The 19,260-nt window shown below is 37.9% G+C and overlaps 1 protein-coding gene across 1 annotated transcript in view; it reads left to right on the forward strand.

Moving 5' to 3' along the window:
• Positions 1 to 995: 995 nt before the first annotated feature.
• The window catches only part of SAMSN1 (SAM domain, SH3 domain and nuclear localization signals 1), a 93,628-nt gene continuing 75,363 nt past the window's right edge, over positions 996 to 19,260 (forward strand). The window contains exon 1 of the mRNA XM_043448955.1: positions 996 to 1,271. Within this exon, the coding sequence (XP_043304890.1) occupies positions 1,011 to 1,271 (261 nt within the window). The 5' untranslated portion in view covers positions 996 to 1,010. The remainder of the gene's footprint in view (positions 1,272 to 19,260) is intronic.

Genomic DNA, 19,260 nt, shown 5'->3' on the forward strand with positions numbered 1-19,260 from the left:
GCATTGTCCACTCGTTGCATTCCTTGACCTCATAAAACAGTACAATTCAGTTTTGATGTGAATGCCACTGGCAGGTCATGCAACTTTGAGTTTCATTTATTTATTTACAAGAATGCCTTATTAATCATAATCTTGTGTTTACACTCACTAAACATTTGAACTTAAATAGAGTTAATGAATGGTGCAATTTACTAAGGGTTATATATGTTTCTACTTCCTATAAATTTTAATACATTACCAAAAATTTCATCACACCTTACAGTACATGTAAATATAAGTCTCACTGATCAACTTTATAGGACCAAAGATATGCCGTCCTCTGTTTTCTCAGTCTTGTTCTCTCTTTTCCAAAATATTTCACTATGAGACACACATCATGCATAAATATCTTTGCAGATTGATATTAAATTAGAGAATTTTAGGTTATCAAGAGAACTTCAGAAAATCTCTACTGAGATTTCATTTCTTTTAATTAAAACAAAAATCTGATTTGCTGCTTTATATGTCTTCTTGTATGTGTGCCCTCAAACAATTTAAAAAAAATACTTAAGAATAAAAACACACCATATCATGCTTATAATATATGAGGATTTTTTTTTAATTTGTAATTTTTCTAAAGTATCTTTCAGTACACTATTTCCACATGGATTCTAATCAAACTGGCTTTAATCTTTATACACAATTTCCAAAAAAAGTTAGGTAAATCTATTTTTACAAAACAAATCACTTGATATACCAAAGACATACTCTTTAAAGAAATGCTAATTTAAAATTATTTTGTAAAATTGTATGATTTTCTGGTTTAACCTGTAATGTTCATTCATTACTATTATATAAAGGGAATTATAATACTCATAATTTCTACATGTGCAAAATTATTAGACTTACCTCTTTAACTTATTTTTCTTTATCATTCAGGAGATGAAGATGAAACATTGATTTCCTGTATGAAATTAGCCAAAAGCCAAGAAAGGAAAGTTAATAATGTTAACACAAGGGGGAAGGAAGGAATGGAAATTAGATTGGATTCTATTTCTGCATCACTGGTTAGATCCAGTGCTTCAGCTGGATGCAGCTTGGCAGAAATGCTATCCCAGAATGAAGGTGAAGTTCAGATGTGGAACAACTGGAAACCTTTTCCAGAAAACCCGTTGTGGACATATGTTGATTTTCAGATTGACCAGATTGGACTGTGGGACAATTGTTTCCACTGCACTCACCACCCCCATCTCAAGTCTTCTTGTACAGATATGGATCTCCCACACTCATGGGTAAGTTTGTAAAACGACGGAAATGTATCATCTTATCTGGATCTTGGTACTAGCAGGAAAGAAACAGATAACAAACGTGCTAATCAGTCAAATTTACCAGTCTCTGGAAAGTGAGCAGAGTTAGAGCTGTCTTTCCAAAAAGAATGCAACTCTAGTGACTTCTGCTGTCATGTTGCTATTGCATATATTCCCTTGTGTTCAAATAAACTACTGCGTAGCTCAAACAGTAAAGAGTCTGCCTGCAATGCTGGAGAACCAGGTTTGATCCCTGGGTCTGGAAGATCCCCCTTTAGAAGGGCATGGCAACCCACTCTAGTATTCTTGCCTCAAGAATTCCATGGACAGAGAAGTCTGGCAGATTACAGTCCATGAAGTCGCAAAGAGTTGGACACGACTGAGCGACTAACACAATGTTTTCCAGAGATTTCTTTTTAACCAAAAGAAGATAAAGGATGTTTATTCAGATCAACATGTTGTGTGCTAAATTGCCTAAATTATTGTTGGTGTGTTGAAGTTTCACTGATAATTAATACATGAAAGTGTTAGTCGCTCAGTGGTTCAGATGGTAAAGAATCCCACTAATTTAAATGAGCATTTTCTTTGGGCCTGCTAGTCTCATAAGTACATCACATGTATTATTTCATTTAAATCTCACAACCTTATAATGTAGGGAGTGATATTCTAATATTAATTCTTTCCTGTTTTACAATTGAGAAAGATGAGGTACAAAAAAGTAACAGGTACAATGTCACAGATCTAACAATTTGTGAAGCCAAAATCTAGAACCTCCACAGTCCTATGCTAGGGATCCTGATTTCAGCTAATATATTATAGTGTTTCCCACGTACTGAACTAATGGTGTACGGCACAAAAGAAAGAGTAATGATCTGGATTAGACAAATCTGGGCTTGAATTCAAGTTCTGCTACTTGGGCAAATTATTGAAACCTTTTAAGCTTAATATTCTCAATCGTAAAATGAAAGGTGCTCAGTAGTTCAGTCATGTCGGACTCTTTGTGATCCCATAGACTGTAGCCCCACAGGCTCTCCTGTCTATGGAATGTTCCAGGCAAGAATACTAGAGTGGGTTGCCATGCCCTACTCCAGGGGGGTAATAGAGAAACTAAAATTATATAGCACAGATACTCTTAAGATTTAAGAGTGCTAATTTTTTTTCACCAGATAAGTTATTCATCTGCCTGGTATAGTCCTCTTTCCTTTAAAACCATCATCCTAACCCATAAGACTTAGATCAAATACTTTGTCCTCTAGAAAACTTGCCTGGGTTATACCAGATAGAAGCAATTTTTTTCTTTGAACTTCCAGATCACTTAAGGGTATTCTTCTTTCATTGTATAGGCATTAAATCTACATTAGCATCCCAATATTAGACATTGGGGACACAGAGCCAAATAATAAATGCATTGGCCCTATCTTCATGGAGCTTATCACACTCCTTCCTGTAGCAGGATGAGTTGGGCATTAGTTTACTTGCTATAAATAATTTATGTTTAAATTCTCCCTAGTCTCTAGAATGTCACTGTTTGCAACTCTTTGAGACCCCATTGACTGTAGCCTGCCAGGCTCCTCTGTCCATGGAATGTTCCAGGCAAGAAAACTAGAATGGGTTGCCCTTTCCTACTTCAGGGGGTAATAGAGAAACTAAAATTATGTAGTTTCAATCATGTTCGACTCTGCAACCCTATGTCTACACGTAGCCCATCAGGCTCCTCTGTCCATGGGATTTCCCAGGCAAGAATACTAGAGTGGGTTGCCATTTCCTTCTTAGGGGATCTGCCTAACTCAGGGATAGAACCTGTGTCTCCTGCATTGGCAGGTGATTCTTTACCACCAAGTCACCAGGGAAGCAGAATGTCATGGGCACTCAAATATTTGAGTAACATTTGCTGACTAAATGAATAGAAGTTTTAGAAACCAATAGACTTTGTTACCATAGATCTAGAGAAAAAAATTACTTCTTCATTGTCTAACTGTTCTATATTAATGCAGTCATTGTTGTTGTTCAGTTGTTAAGTTGTGTCTGACTCTTTGTGACTCCGTGGACTGCAGCATGCCAGGCTTGCCTATCCTTACTATATCCCAGAGTTTGCCCAAATGCATGTCTGTTGAGTTGGTGATGCTATCCAGAGGATAGTGGCTATCCTCTGCCACCCTCTTCTCCTTTTGCCTTCTATCTTTCCCAGCATCAGGTCGTCTCCAGTAAGTCAGCTCTTTGCCTCAGGTGGCCAAAGTATTGGAGTTTCAGCTTCAGCATCAGTCTTTTCAATGAATATTCAGGGTTGATTTCCTTTAGGATAGACAGGCTTGATCTTGCAGTCCAGGAGACTCTCAAGAGTCTTCTTCAGCACCACAATTTGAAAGCATCATATATAAACTCTATTATCATGTTTCTGTATGAGTGTTTGTGGGTGTGTGTCTTGGTTTAGGTGTGTATGCATAGTAATTTTTTTTTTTTTACTTAGGTAATTTTGTCTATTTTAGTACATAGCTAAATGATTAAGTAAATAAGTTTTATCTATAGAAAGTCAAACCTATCTGCAGAATGCTCAGAGTTTCAGATGGTAATGTTCAGCATTTGTAACAGGAAAACCTCAGTGGACTTGGACAGAGGGTTCAAGAACATGTTAGAGTTAAATTGGTTTGGTAACTTTGATGAGACCACTTGCACTCAGGGATTTGAGACATAGAGTAAAAGTAGTTGAATGAGGGAAAAGTATTATGTTTATATTTTACATATATATTCTATAATAAGAGCAAGTAAAACTATCTAGTTTCATTTTAACATATCTGATATTTTTCTGTAATAATTTCAGGGCTTTTATTTGGGTTAAAGTTACTTTCATTCTAGGCAAGATACAGAAGGCAGATAGTGTTGAGGAAAAAGTCTTCTCAAATGAGTGTTGCTATCAATGACAGGTAGTCAGCAGTGACCAGATTTTTTTTTTTTCTAAATATACCAACATATGCAGATATGTTGGAGCAGGGCCTAAACCCCACATTTTGGGAGAAATAAAACTAATCCACTAATTAGTTTCTTGATCTCAGAAATCTCAACAATAATGGATTCCTGTATCTTTGATCTCATCATTGTATCAGTTTTGAGGCAGCCTGAAATTGACTTGTCTTCAGACAGTCCTCATTCCTCCAGATACATCTCCCTGCTAACCAACTTCAGGCTCAAACTCTCAAAATCTAGTTCTTCTAGAGCTGGGTGTAATGCCAACTCTGACATCACTAGCAGAGTGAGATTGGGCAAACTCCTTACCCTCTTTAATGAAAAAATTTCAATTCTGTATTGGTTTCAGATCCTACTCATTTCTTTTCCTCTGCGTGACTTTTTGCATACTGAAAGCACTCATTTGTAAAACAAGGTTATCAAGGTCTACTACACAAGGGATGTTGGGATGATTAAATGAAACGGTGTCAGGACTCTGTCAATAGCAGGTGATATTTATACCCAAATCAGAGTCCAGAGCTTGTGCTGGGCTTGGAAAGTAGCAACATTTTACTCAGTTGAAATACCATAAACAAGCTGAATCCAGACAAGGAAATGTATTCTTTGTGAATGACTCTTCACAAAAGTCAAGAGGGGGAGAATGAGACACACAGATATTTAATGTGTGGTTTAGTTGTTTGTAAGGTCTATGGGATCTGAGGAGTGGGGAGAGAGATGTGATTATAGAATTGCTATAAACTGAGAAAGACAAAAGATGAGATTTATGAAAGCAAATACACCACAAGAGAAATGTGAAAGGAAAGCTACATAAGGATGCCAGTCTTTTCTAATATCCGTGATGAGTGGTGTTGAGAGGGAATTCAGATGCATCTTAAGAAAGATAACAATGAAAGCAATCAAAAATAATATTGAAGCCAAGTGTTTACAATCAACTTACAAGAAGAGTGATTGAAGAGTACTTATGAAATGCGGCATGCTAAAAACTTGAAACAACAAAAGAGAGTGAGCCGTAGGCTTGGTAGGAATAAGGACAAGAAAGAATAAAGTTTGTGTGTTGCAAAGGTGATGAGGTCTTCCTTTAATCTAATATTTTAAAAAATAATACAATAGCAGCTAATATATTTTTCCAAATCTGGGATTATTTTCTCAGATTTTTGAGAATAAACAGTTTTTCAGATTAAGAAATGGAAGTAATCTTGACACGAAAAAGAGGAACAGATATCCGTTTTTCCCTTTAAGTGTCTGAAATGCTTTGAAATCTATTTTATAAAAATAGTATGACATATTTAAAAATGATAATAACAAAAGTTTTCAGAAGGAGGAAAGTCAAAGTCCTCAGAGAATACAACAGAAACCCACACAGAGAAGAATTGAAATGCAGTGTAGAGAGAAAAATGATAATGAGAAACAAAATTTCATGGAGGTCAAAGAAAAATGAGTGAAGTTTATATACAAAATCTCAAGGTGGGAACATAAACAAATCTCTACTTCATGCATCTTTATATATGTTAGAAGAGAATGAGAAGAGTGAAGCTAGAAGGTCTTATTGGAGTATTACGTGAACCCTTCAAAACTGCACCAAAAGAGAGTGTGGAGAGTGGACGATTTCTTTACTGAACTGTTTCAGTGAGAGGATCAGAATGTGTGCTAATGTTAACCTGGAAGTAAAGGAACAAAGATTTTACATGAATCTTCTCATTCAAATAGGGAGTACTGGGTGCTCTAATTAATGACCTGGGAAAATGTTCTTGGGTCATACAGCCCCACCGCTAAGTGATTTCAGAGTTTCAATACTGCCCCTCCAAAACTACTGATCTGTGGGAGAAAAGCTATCTGTGCCTATCTTTTGTCTTCCTAGTCTCAACCTTGGCAATCTCTCCGTCTCTCTGATGCTGGCCTACCTCTTTCAATCAACATGACACATCATTACCAGATTAATCTACCAGGTTAATTTCCTTGACTAATCTACCTGATTAATGCTACCTGAATAATGATTCTGAAGCTCAAACCTAATAATATTACTGCTTCCCTTACAAACCTTTAAGTGTCTCCTCAACACCTACAGGGTCAAAAGCAAACTCATTGACCTAATCTGCCTTCTAACTAGATCCTCACAGGTCTCCTTCACACACACACATGTACACACACACACACTGCTATTAGCAAAGTGATACCATCATTTTGCCAAATCCAGATTTTTCCCCATCTTTATCACTTTATTTATAGTGTTTTTCAAATTTGTATCTTCTTTTCTTCTCTATTTGATGAATAGTATGGAAGTTCAATATATATATATATGGTCAAGTAAGAATTCATAGTGTACACTTTGAAGGAAAAAATGTGTAAAAAGGAATGAGGATTGAGAGAAGCAGTAAAAAGAGAATAAGGAGGGGCATGGTTTAGGAAAAAAGAAAAATTAATTTCATAGGTTCTATTATTTTCTCTGTATGTTAGTGAGGTTAGACTCCTGACAAAAAGTCTCTGTGGTCCCACTGCTGAGGGTATTACTATTTTTACAGGTTCAGTGTATGATATACCAAGTTGACTGCTCCCATGTCCACCCAGAGGAAGACAGGCTCTGAGCCATCAATGCATAATTCCTCATGGTTTAATGCCCTTGTGTCCAACTCCAACAGCAAACGCTGTTTGTTAGAACAGCTTTAAACTTTTATCTGTTTACCTTGGAATTCTCGTGGTGTGGAAAGAGAACAGGTTTTAATTAATAGATTTGGACATGTGAAAAGGAAGGCAGAGTAAATGATCATCTGGACTGAGAAATTCAAAAGGAAAAACAGGAAAATGGGATAGAAAAGTACCAGAAGATATTTATACCTACTACACTTTGTGCTGAAATTAATTAACTTGAGAATCAAGGTAATAAAAATAATGTTAAGGCCCTAAATGAATAAGAAAAAACAATTAATGATGAGTATTTTATGTGACAGATGTTTAATTATAGCCAATATAATGTTTGAGGGAAGGAGAATTAATATTTACCCAAGAGAAGAATTTGAAAAACAGAAGATGCTGCAACAGTTTATTCATTCATTCATTTATTCATTCATCCATGTATTCACTGATTTAGCTAATTCATATCAAGTGCCCCCTAAGCCACTTAGGCTCTAAATGAGTGTGTGTGGAGGAGGGAAATCTACCATTTTATATCTGTAATGAGAGTTTGAAAGTAAAAGTGAAAGTTGCTCAGTTGTGTCTGACTCTTTGAGACCCCATGGAATAGCCCCAGAATTCTCTAGGCCAGGATAATGGAGTGGGTAGACTTTCCATTCTCCAGGGGATCTTCACAAATTAGGGATCGATCCCAGGTCTCCCGCGTTGCAGGTGGATTCTTTACCAGCTGAGCCACGAAGGAAGCCCATTGAGAATTTATAGGGTCTTATTTAAAAAATGTAAAAAAGAAAAACAAATAATCACAATTCTTTGTATAAAAATTCACAAAGATGGGAAACATATGGTACTAATTGTACATAAAATAATCCTGGAAGAGATCCGGCCAGATGTACAAGCACATTTACATGAAAAAAGAGAGTTTATAGAAGAAACACTTAAAAAATGAGATATTATAATAGTGCAAAATATCAGATTTATGGAAATTATTTAGGCTGAATTTGAAGAGAGTAAATTGTAAATGTTTATGAAATGTTTAAACGTCTTTTATAATGAAATCCTGTATAATGAATATAAAAATAAAATGAGAAAATGTAATGGCTCTATAAGTGTAAAATCATATTCTAAAAGTCCAGGATAACTAGAGGTATCACTAAACTAGACTTTTGAATCTGAGCAATGTAGAATGTAGCGAATCTAATTATTTGGGTTGGTGTTTGGCTTTTCTCAATTTTACAAACCTTCTGAATATCTGTGACAACAACAGATCTGTGTCAGTCCTAGAACTGTTACAGAAACCAAGAATCTCTTTTTCATGAATGGCCTTAAGGGTTTGCCTCACTTTTCTCTGTTTTGTTGTTGCTGGTGTTGTTTTTCCTTTGTGCTTGTTTATTCAAGTGCATCAAATTAAGGAGAAAGTTGAATTGGTACACCCCATAATAAAATATCTCTAAGGTCATCATAAAATGTTTGTAATTTACAATCGCTCTTATGATAATGATATAGGATCCATGATAATTAATTATAATTACATTTTGGCTTCTACAATCAAGACGAACTTTGTTTCTCTGGATTCTCAAATAGACAAAGGAGGAAAACAAATATCAGTCTGAAGAGGGGACCCATTTATGTTCATTGACCACGGGAGACCTCAAGTTCCTCCTTCCTGAGAGTTTAACTCTTCTGCATGTTTCAGCAGAATAAAGCCAATCTAAAGCTGGACCTTGACCCTTGCAAAGAGAGAGGTCTAAATGTTAGGGCATTTTATATAATGAGCCTTGGAGAATGTCCCAAGTATTGGTAGAATTTCTTCTGTGCCAGAGAAACACGCTCATAATTCAAATACTGCTAAGCAAGCTAAAGACCATGTCATATTTTGAGTGCACAGCCAGATATGTCAGAAGCGATGTTGTACATCAAAGGAGCACAGGTTTGAGCCAGGAAAGTCAGGTATGAGCTCACTACTTACTGGCATCTCTCTGGATCAGGCTGCTTAATCTCCATGGTCTTCTGCATCTTCATCTTTAGAAAGATGGCTATTAATGATCTTAAAGGCTCCTCTCTATCTTCAGTTTTTGGGTTATGAGGGGACACCAAGAAAGGTATATCCCATGTGCAGAAAGAGATTAGTACAAAGAGATTTTCCTTCAGCTTTTTCAAATTAGCTCTCTTTTCACTTTTCAGATGACCATTGTTGATGTTATTTCTATATTTTTTTTTTTACATAAGCTATTTTAGGTTTCGTTTTTTATTGCTCTCTGTTTTCCTGACCAACTGCACTTCCTCTGTCCTGGGTACTTCCTCATCTTCTGAACTAGCAACCGTGTATGTGAATACAGACTTTTCTTGAGTTACAGCCAGGTTCCTCTGATCATGAAAACTTCTTCATGAACCAAAATGTCTGTTTTCTATTCTCAGGAACTAAGAAGGCTTCTGTCACTCAAGAAGAACTATTTCTTAAAATCCTTTTGAGTGCCATTTCAAAGGACAAAATCCTGCTTTGACAAATGGGTGGGTGAAGTTTAAATAGGATTGTGGGGGGTGCAGAAGAGCAGGGGGCTTTGTGGTATGGAGACAGCCTCTTCTGCCACCATCACCCATCTCACACACACACACACACTAGGTGCCACCTTTCAGATCTTGTTTTGATCATGTGTTGTTGTTCAGTCTCTAGGTTGTGTCTGACTCTTTGCAACCCCATGGACTGCAGCACACCAGGCTTCCTTGTCCTTCACTATCTCCCAGAGTTTACTCAGAAGCATGCCCATTGAGTCAGTGATGCTATCCAACCATCTCATCCTCTGCCACCCTCTTCTCCTCCTCCCCCTAATCTCTTCCAGCATCAGGATCTTTTCTAATGAGTTGGTTCTTCACATCAGGAGGCCAAAGTAGATATGTCTGATCATGTAGACATGTCTATATAATGACAACCATAGTCTCTGTTGACTTAGCATTTGACTCTATTTCAAGTGTTTTATATATGCTATCTTTGTGTTATGACTCAGTTAGGTGGTATTACTACTCCCATTTTAATGGTAAAAGAGATTAAATCATTTATGTAATGTAGCAGTAGCATGCAGAACTAGATTTTAAGTCCAAATCTGTAAGAGTCTGAAGTTTTCCTGCAAAAATCATGGCTTTGTAACTTTCGAGCTTAGGCTAGTAGTGTATCCAGACTTCCTTATCTGTAAAAAATGAAGATGTTAGTTCCTAACTTGCAGTATAAAATGAAATGATATAAAATATACTGAAATGATGAAACATAAATGAAATGACATAAAATGAAATGATTCAACCATAGGGGCCTAATTGCTTAAAGTTCCTGTTTTTGAGATGCAATATAACTTTTCTCACATTTCATTTTTTTGAAAGTACTTTCTAGGGAAAGTACTTATTTATTTGGGCTGTGCAGAAGGAGAAGGGGATGACAGAGGATGAGATGGTTGGATGGCATCACTGACTCGATGGACATGAGATTGAGTAGACTCTGGGAGTTGGTGATGGACAGGGAGGCCTGGCATGCTATGATTCATGGCGTTGCAAAGAGTTGGACATGACTGAGCGACTGAACTGAACTGAACTGAGGTCTTCATTGTTGCGCACAAGCTTTCACTAGCTGTGTAAGTGGGAGCTACTCTTCCCGGTGGTGCTCGGGTTTCCCATTGTGGCGGCTTCTCTTGCAGCGCATGGGCTCTAGGCGTGTGAGCTCAGCAGTCGTGGCTCCCAGGCTCCAGAGCCTGGGCTCAGAAGTTGTGGCACGTGGGCTCAGCTGCCCCCCAGCATGTGGAATCTTAGTTCCCTGAATAGGGATAGAACGTGTATCCCCTGCATTGTCAGATTCTTAATCACTGGACCACCAGGGAAGTCCCTCACATATACTAGCCTTGTTACTAGGAAAAAGCATTCTTTCATCCTAGAAATGGAGAAATTGAGACACATGAAGATTCAGTGAATTTCCTGGGGGTCCCATGGCAGATGATGGCAGAGGTGGTAACCTAACTCTCCTAACTCTCAATCCAGGCTTTTCCTATCACTAAGTTGTCTTTAAATTGTTAAGCAGAAATAAAAAATAAACATGGTGGCAAAGAGGAGCTGTACATGGTAGAAACTACAAGTCTTGGAGCCAAATAAGCCTGGTCTTAAACTGTGGCATCACTGCTTACAGTTCTTGTGATTGCTAAATTACTTGATATCCCTGAGTTTCAGTTTTTTATCCAGATAGACACAATGAAGATCTTTCTGTGGAGTTCTTATAAAGAACTGGATATAGAGTATTTAACTATACCTGACACACAGTTGGAACTTAATGAAGAAGAGCTACTATTTCTAGGGACAGTTACTACTCTTTAATTATAATACAGATTATAATTATGTGTTTATAATTATTTCCTTTTCATTCAGTGAAAAACATTATGTTTATGATACATCAGTTCTTGCTCTGGGCTGCAGGGCCACAAAATGACTAAGACACATACCTGATGTTGGAGTCTCTCCAGCAGTGAAGTCTGAAGTCAGTCGTGTCTGACTCTTTGTGATCCCATGGACCGTAACCTACCAGGCTCCCCTGTCCGTGGGATTTTCCAGGCAAGAGTACTGGAGTGGGTTGCCATTTCCTTCTCCAGGGGATCTTCCTGACCCAGCGATCAAACCTGGGTCTCCCGCATTGCAGGCAGACGCTTTACCATCTGAGCAACCAGGAGTGATGGGTGATGTTGGAGTCTCTCCATTAGTAATTCTCAGCAATTTCTTATCATATGCGATAATATTACAGAAAATGCACATTTACTAGTTTTCACTAATTTTTAAGATTTGTAAATATAGCTTGCCCAATTTTCTCCCTATAGATAAAAAAGCCAGAATTGCCTAGCTCCAGTAGGGTAAGACCACTGTTTATAGCTCCCCAGAAGTGCGTGACCCCAGGCTTGTGAACCTCTGAGACATGCAGACAAAAAGGAAGTGGGACTCAGGGTACACGTACTGGGCTCTGCATGGCCCTTTTTTGACTCCCCAGACCATCACTGCATCAGCATATCAGCAGCATCTTACAGATGTAAAATCATTTTAGCTTTTTAAAACTCCTTTCATGTATTTTTCCATAATCATATCACTTATGCATGTCATATTTTATTTTAGAGTCAGAATATAACTCTCAGGCATAACACACCTTTTTCCTAAGAGAATGAAAAATGATGGAAAGAAATTCATGTCCCCTGTCTTTCCTGGGAAGTTGCAAAGCAACTGGTTGAATTCACTCTTAAAACCCTTATGAATATTCAGTGTAAGATCTTTATGCATCTCATGGTTCCTAGCTATTAAATACAACCACATTGATGAATAATTAGATTAGAAATATGGCCTATTTGCCTTCATCTCAAGCTCAACCCAAACTGAAGCCCTCATCTCACCGATTGAAAGAGATTTTCAGCCAGGGCAAAAAATAGGTTAAAGTCAGGAACTCATTTATTTATTCACTCAACAGTTTGTTTTGAAGTATTTACAGTGTGCCTGATAAGGAAGATAAAATGTTGGGCAGAACAAACACTGCCATCCTCATAGTCCAATGAGAGACAAAAATAGAAGTAACCACTCAAATAAAAATGATAACTTTGATGAAATCTGTGAGTGAGTGCCACACGGCTCTATGGAAAGCCTGTAATAGGTAAATTTGATCTGGGCAAGGAGTCAGGAAACACTCTCAGGAATGAGGATGTTTGAGCTTCAATCTGATGTCAAAAGCAGGAGTGAAGTAGCCAAAAAGAGGCTAGTTATGAGAGTTAGAGGCCAGAATGAGAGTTAGCATGACCGGGAGAGAAAGCAAGGAGATGAAATGCAAGGCAATTCTGAAGGACTGAGGGAGGACCGGACCCCTTATGGCCTCATAAGTTACGCAGAATTTTGTTGTCCATCTCCTGAAAGCATTGGGAAGCTATGCAAGGAGTGTTTTAAGCTAATGGTTTGGGGTTTTTGTCTGTTTCTTGTTTATTTGTTGAGGTATGAGATATATGCTTAAGTGTCTGTTTTGACAAGATTGCTTTCCATACAGTAATGAAATAGATGGGAAGGGAAAAATCGATGCCAGAAGATGGTGCCTTGAACTCTAATGGATAGAAAGAAGAGATGAACAGTTCTGAGGCTCACAGACTCGTGTCTCCAGAGAGCACATTTCTCCAAAGGAAAGAAACGCCAGTTTTGAAAGTCATCCTTTGTGATGCAAATAGAAAATCCCCTTTCGCTTTAGGACAGATGGTCACAGATGACAGTGGGGAAGTAATCCAGTGACATCACCACACCTTCCAAATCTCTCTTTTCATTTTTAAAACTTAGAAACTCATAACCACCACAATGCCTTAATGGAATCATTACCAGTGGATGAGGAAATGTCATCCATTTGCCTCCTTTGACTCCACTTGGACATAGGCCATTGTTTCTACAAAGAGTGGCTTGAAGCCATGTAAGGTTTCAAGAGAAATTGGCCTTTCAGAGGGGCATAGGAATAGATAATGCATATTGCCACCGTAAAATCTCTAATGAATATTAAGGGTGGCTTTCATTTGTGGTGATTGAAATGAACTCATAAATTCTCTCTCTAGGATGCGGGAATTTTTTTCCTCCCTGTGGAGAGATTTAATGGATTTGTGGCATTCTGAATGATTTGGCAAGAAATCAGAGGTACCTGCGCACTCACCCGCAAAGGGCACTTCGTTTCTTGCCTAGGATAGTCACCACCACAAAATATTTTCTGTAGGAACCCAGAATGATTGATGCAACCTACCGTAAGTCATGACAATGTGTCAACTGAAAAACTGGAAAAAAAAAGTGGTTAAAGACACCGCAGCTTTAAAAACAAATTTGACTTTCAGAGAAGGGTTATTTCCTTTTAGAAAAAAAAAAAGTGAGACCTGCCACCTGCAAGAAATTTAGATCAGTTGTTTGTGGCGAGGGACATCATATTTTGAGAAAAACAGCACTCCTACTGCTCTCTGTATGGAGTAGATTAAACTGTTCCTACACAGTGATAAATACATCACAAAGAGCCGTAACAGGAATACAGTAAGTTGTAACAGTTAATGGTACAACTTCCAGTTAAAACAATATTCTTAGGATTTCTCTTGCCAGTCCCAATTTTATGTGTGCTATTTTTTGATAAATTAATTTTTCACATTTGCAGAATCAATATCTTTCAAAGATTCACAGTGAAAAGAATTTGAAGCAAGAGTTCTAGGGATCTTTGTGGTTATATGGGCCTGGGTTAGAAAAACCTACTCTGAAAAGTGCAAAGGTAATCCATGAAAACAGCACATGAGGATTCATATTAAAAATAGCATCCGCTCTAAGTTTTCTGTTACTCGGAAAGAAAATGGGGGGAAAACGCAAAGCAGCAGTTACCCAAAGGCATCCAGATTTTACAATGGAACATGGCAGAGAAACTTTTTTCAGAGAAAATAACTTTTAATTCTCTTGAATGCAAGACTTTCGATTCTTGAAGTAAAAAAGTTCTGGGGAATTTTGTTCTATTGGAGGAGCTTATTCCTTTGTGGGATGAATCCATGATCCTACTTTAATATCCCATGAGTTAAGACATTATGAAAGAAGTAATAACTCCAATGCCCTGCATTCTATTTATATGAAGAAATTATGATTATAATTTAAAACACTAGATTCCTTTTTTAATTTTTAGCTGTACTGTGTGGCATGTAGGATCTTAGTGACCCCACCACGGATTGAACTCATGTTTCCTGCAATGGCAGTGTGGAGTCTTAACCACTGGGCCAGCAGGAAAATCCCTGAGACAATGGATTCCTTTCTGACACAGGGAAACGAAACATGGTTCACAGGGAAATTCTTCTGCCTGTAGACTTGCCTCTCAGTAGGCTTCCCTTGGATGGGAAACTTCTTTATTTGTGAAGTTTCTAGGTTGGAGGATAAGCCAGATAGTATAGTTTACAGTTTCTTTAGCTGTAAAACAAATGAATAATACTGATAACCACTAAGATCTCTTCCAGGGATAAATATTCATGACTCAACTTTGTGAAAGAATAAGTAACAGTTGTGAATTATATTAACACATCATCTGGGCAATAGGACCTGATTCCCATGAAAGTATTCCCAAACTCAAAATCTTACATTTTCAATATGTAAAATGGTGAACCCCTTTTATTACCCAATTTTACAATGAATAGGCAAGAGAAAATATGTAGTGTTCTTCAAACTTGGATGTCTCACTACTTGGATGTGAAAGGTTGATATAGTTCTATTTAGGAGGGGAGCTTGGGGAATTCATTCTAGATGAGAATTAGGGGGCTTTGGAAGCCTGAAGATTTGAAGGAGAGGAAAGATATTGAAAGAAATGTCTGATGATCCACATAAATCAATCTGTTTTCAAATTTGGCTAGAGTATTATATTCCAAATCTATTTATCAGTGTATGGCTTCATGAACCAACTACATCAGATTCACCTAAGGTATTTGTTACCAAGGTCTGCCTAGTTCAGATTTACTGAATCAGAATTTTTAGAATGAACATTCTTTGGCAAGCTCTTTAGATAATATTTTTATGTTCACCAAAGTTTGAGAATTATGTCTGCAGAATTCATTGTTCCCTGATTTTTCAGTTCCATCTTCACCAGTCCAGGAAGACTTCTGGAGAAGCTCTCATGTGCATATCACTTTCAGAAGTTATTTAATCCCATAAACACAACAGTCCCATGAAACAGATAATTCAGTGTTCCAAATGAGGTAGTAAAGGACAGAAACAGTATGGACCTAACAGAAGCAGAAGATATTAAGAAGAGGTGGCAAGAATACACGGAAGAACTGTACAAAAAAGATCTTCACAACCCAGATAGTCAAAATGGTGTGCTCACTCACCTAGAGCCAGACATCCTGGAATGTGAAGTCAAGTGGGCCTTAGAAAGCATCACTATGAACAAATCTAGTGGAGATAATGGAATTCCAGCTGAGCTATTTCAAATCCTAAAAGATGATGCTGTGAAAGTGCTGCACTCAATATGCCAGCAAATCTGGAAAACTCGGCAGTGGCCACAGGACTAGAAAATACCAAATTTCATTCCAATCCCAAAGAAGGGCAATACCAAAGAATGTTCAAACTACTGCACAAATGCACTCATTTCACATGCTAGCAAAGTAATGCTCAAAATTCTCCAAGCAAGGCTTCAACAGTACGTGAACCATGAAATTCCAGATGTTCAAGCTGTATTTAGAAAAGGCAGTAGAGCCAGAAATCAAATTGCAAATATCCATTGTATCATAGAAAAATAAAGAAAATTCCATAAAAACATACTTCTACTTGACTACACTAAAGCCTTTGGCTGTGTGGATCACAAAAAACTGGGAAATTCTTAAAGGAATGGTGAATACCAGATCACCTTACCTGCCTCCTCTGAAACCTGTATCCATCTCAAGAAACTACACTTAGAACCGGACATGAAACAATGGACTGGTTCCAAACTGGGAAAGGAGCACATCAAGGCTGTATATTGTCACCCTGCTTATTTAACTTATATGCAGAGTACATCACGAGAAACGCTGGGCTGGAAGAAGCACAAGCTGGAATCAAGATTGGCGGGAGAAATATCAATAACCTCATATGACTTATGGCAGAAAGCGAAGAGGAACTAAAGGGCCTCTTGGTGAAGGTGAAAGAGGAGCATGAAAAAGGTGGCTTAAAATTCAACATTCAAAAAACTAAAATCATGGCATCCAGTCCCATCACTTCATGACAAATAGTTGGGGAAATAGTGGAAACAGTGATAAACTTTATTTTTTCAGGCTTCAAAATCACTGCAAATGGTGACTGAAGCCACGAAATTAAAAGATGCTTGCTCATTGGAAGAAAAGCTATGACAAACCTAGACAGTGTATTGAAAAGCATAGACATTACTTAGCCAACAAGGTCCATCTAGTCAAAAGTATGGTTTTTCCATTAATCATGTATGGATGTGAGAGTTGGGACCATAATGAAGGCTGAGTGCCCAAGAATTGATGCTTTTGAACTGTGGTGTTAGAGAAGACTCTTGAGAGTCCCTTGGACTGCAAGGAGATCCAACCAGTCCATCCTAAAGGAAATCAACTCTGAATATTCATTAGAAGGACTGAGGCTGAAGCTGAAGCTCCAATACTTTGGCCACCTGATGCAAAGAGCCAACTCATTAGAATAGTCCCTGATGCTAAGAAAGATTGAAGGCAGGAGGAGAAGGGGACAACAGAGGACAAGATGGTTGGATGGCTTCACTGACTCAATGGACATGAGTTTGAGCAAATTCCAGGAGATGGGGAAGGACAGGGAAGCCTGACATGCTGCAGGCCAGGGGATCACAAAGAGTCAGACATGCTGAGTGACTGAACAACAGCTAATGAGGTGACAGAACCTGGAGGACTGAGGAAGTTGTCCAAGCCCTGTTTCAGGGTCAAACTGGGGTTTCAGTCTTCCAGATCCCATTTCTGTAAGACAGTCAAATTACCCCGGGACCTCACACTGAGAACACAGCAAAGGAGTGCCCTGGGCAGCCCTTGGGATTTCTCTGTACTAAAGACTCCTGTGATCAGCCTGTATGAAAGTGTACAAGGCCTCTAATGGGTGCAACTGACATTTCCCCAGAGATAGTTTTGTGCTTTCCAAACTGATGTGGTTGAAACTCCAATGAGAGTATTTGGAACTTTTGATATATCATAGAGTATAAAAATTCCCCAGACAGAGGGTAGAACAAATGATGGGGCCTCTTATATATTTTCCAGATTTTATAAAATGCTTTCAAATATAAGTAGCTTTTATGATAGTAACATAACTATTATTTATTTTTGAAACTTTCTAAATAGAATCTGATTTTCTCTACTGGGTAATTGTTGTGTTCTTTCTAGTTTAATATCCAAGCTGGGTAAAAATCATTCACCTTACTCATTTGTGAAATTTTCCCCAATTTATTAATGAAGCTTATTTTGTGTGCTCCCATTTGTCAGCCGTCTCGTCTGCCAACTCCTCCTTTATACAGATGTATTGGATTGTCTTCCTGTAGTTCCAGTAGCATGGAACTCTGCCAACACTTCTGTATGACCTAAGACCCTGAACACAGGGTCCTACCCAACTGCTGAGGAGCAAAAAACATCCGCTCTGTCAGAGGGTCAAAGAAATGTCCAGCTTTGCTAATTACACAGCCCATTTACTTTAATAAGGGTTTCCAATATCATTTGGTCAGGATCTTTAAATTCTAAAATGTTTGAGCCAAATTGATAGGTTTGAATGGGATCTTGAAGTGGTATGTGTGTGTATGTTCATGTGTGTGTGCTGTGTTTCTTTGCATCAGATAACACTAACATAACTCAAAAAGAAATAGTGAAAAGGTTTCATTTGAGTCACTGTGGCCAACCTTCCTCTGCCTTTTTCTTTATTCTAAACCAACTGTTAAGTGGCATTATATGGTGGTAGCCAGATATAACGCAGAAAGATTTTTTTTTCTTAATGTTCCTTCAAATGTCAGAATAGGTTTGGGAAATGAAAATTGTTGGTGTGAAATGATAACGAAGCTGATAATCTTGAAATATTTATGTTAAAAGGCTTTTTGAAATTGAGTACTTAGGTTCTGTAATGTGCTTTTACTGACAGTCTATAACCTTTGGATATCCTTTTTTCACCACAGTTAGAAAATTTGATGTGTATATTTATTGTGCATTAATTCAGTTCAAATGAAAGTAGGAAAGAGTCTCCTTTGAATAAAATGCAAGCTGAATTTAAATTCAACTGAAGGAACCACAGCACAAGTGTGGTTACTGCCAAAGAGTTGCCAGCCATCATCCTGGCCTTTGCATCTGGGCAAATTGTGGGGAAGGTGAGATTTCGTCTTTACCAGTAACAAAAGCAGAACTAACTAGAACTTCATATGAAAACGGGAGTGAATAAGCTGTGATATGTCTCTGTTCTTCCCACTGACTAGATTTCTGCCCCCTCCCCATCCCACTGGCAAATGTACATTACTTTGCCTTTTAAAATGAAACTGGTCAACCAATCACCCAATCACCAATATTTCTTAAACCCCCAGTATCTACAGAAGAAGTTTTCATTTTCTGTGTGGCTAGCATTGTACTCACCATGATGTTTAGAGGTTTCTGCAACACTGTAAGAAAGGAAGGCCATTCAACTTCAAAGGGAGAAATCTTGAGTTTAAATTTGGAAGCCATAGTATACACAGGCACGTTACTGTCTGAGTCCCAGTTGCTTCTTCTGTGTAGTGGGAAAAATATAGCCTTTCTCCCAGACTTATCATTAGGATGGCAAGAGATATTTTATGTAAAGGTGCTTAGCTCTCCACCTGGCATATAGATGGTGACCAAGAGCCCCAAGAGTCAAGTTTAAGAGGAAAGAAATACATTTTTAG

The sequence above is a fragment of the Cervus canadensis genome, chromosome 27, assembly GCF_019320065.1.
Source record: "Cervus canadensis isolate Bull #8, Minnesota chromosome 27, ASM1932006v1, whole genome shotgun sequence".
NCBI classification, from domain to species: domain Eukaryota; kingdom Metazoa; phylum Chordata; class Mammalia; order Artiodactyla; family Cervidae; genus Cervus; species Cervus canadensis.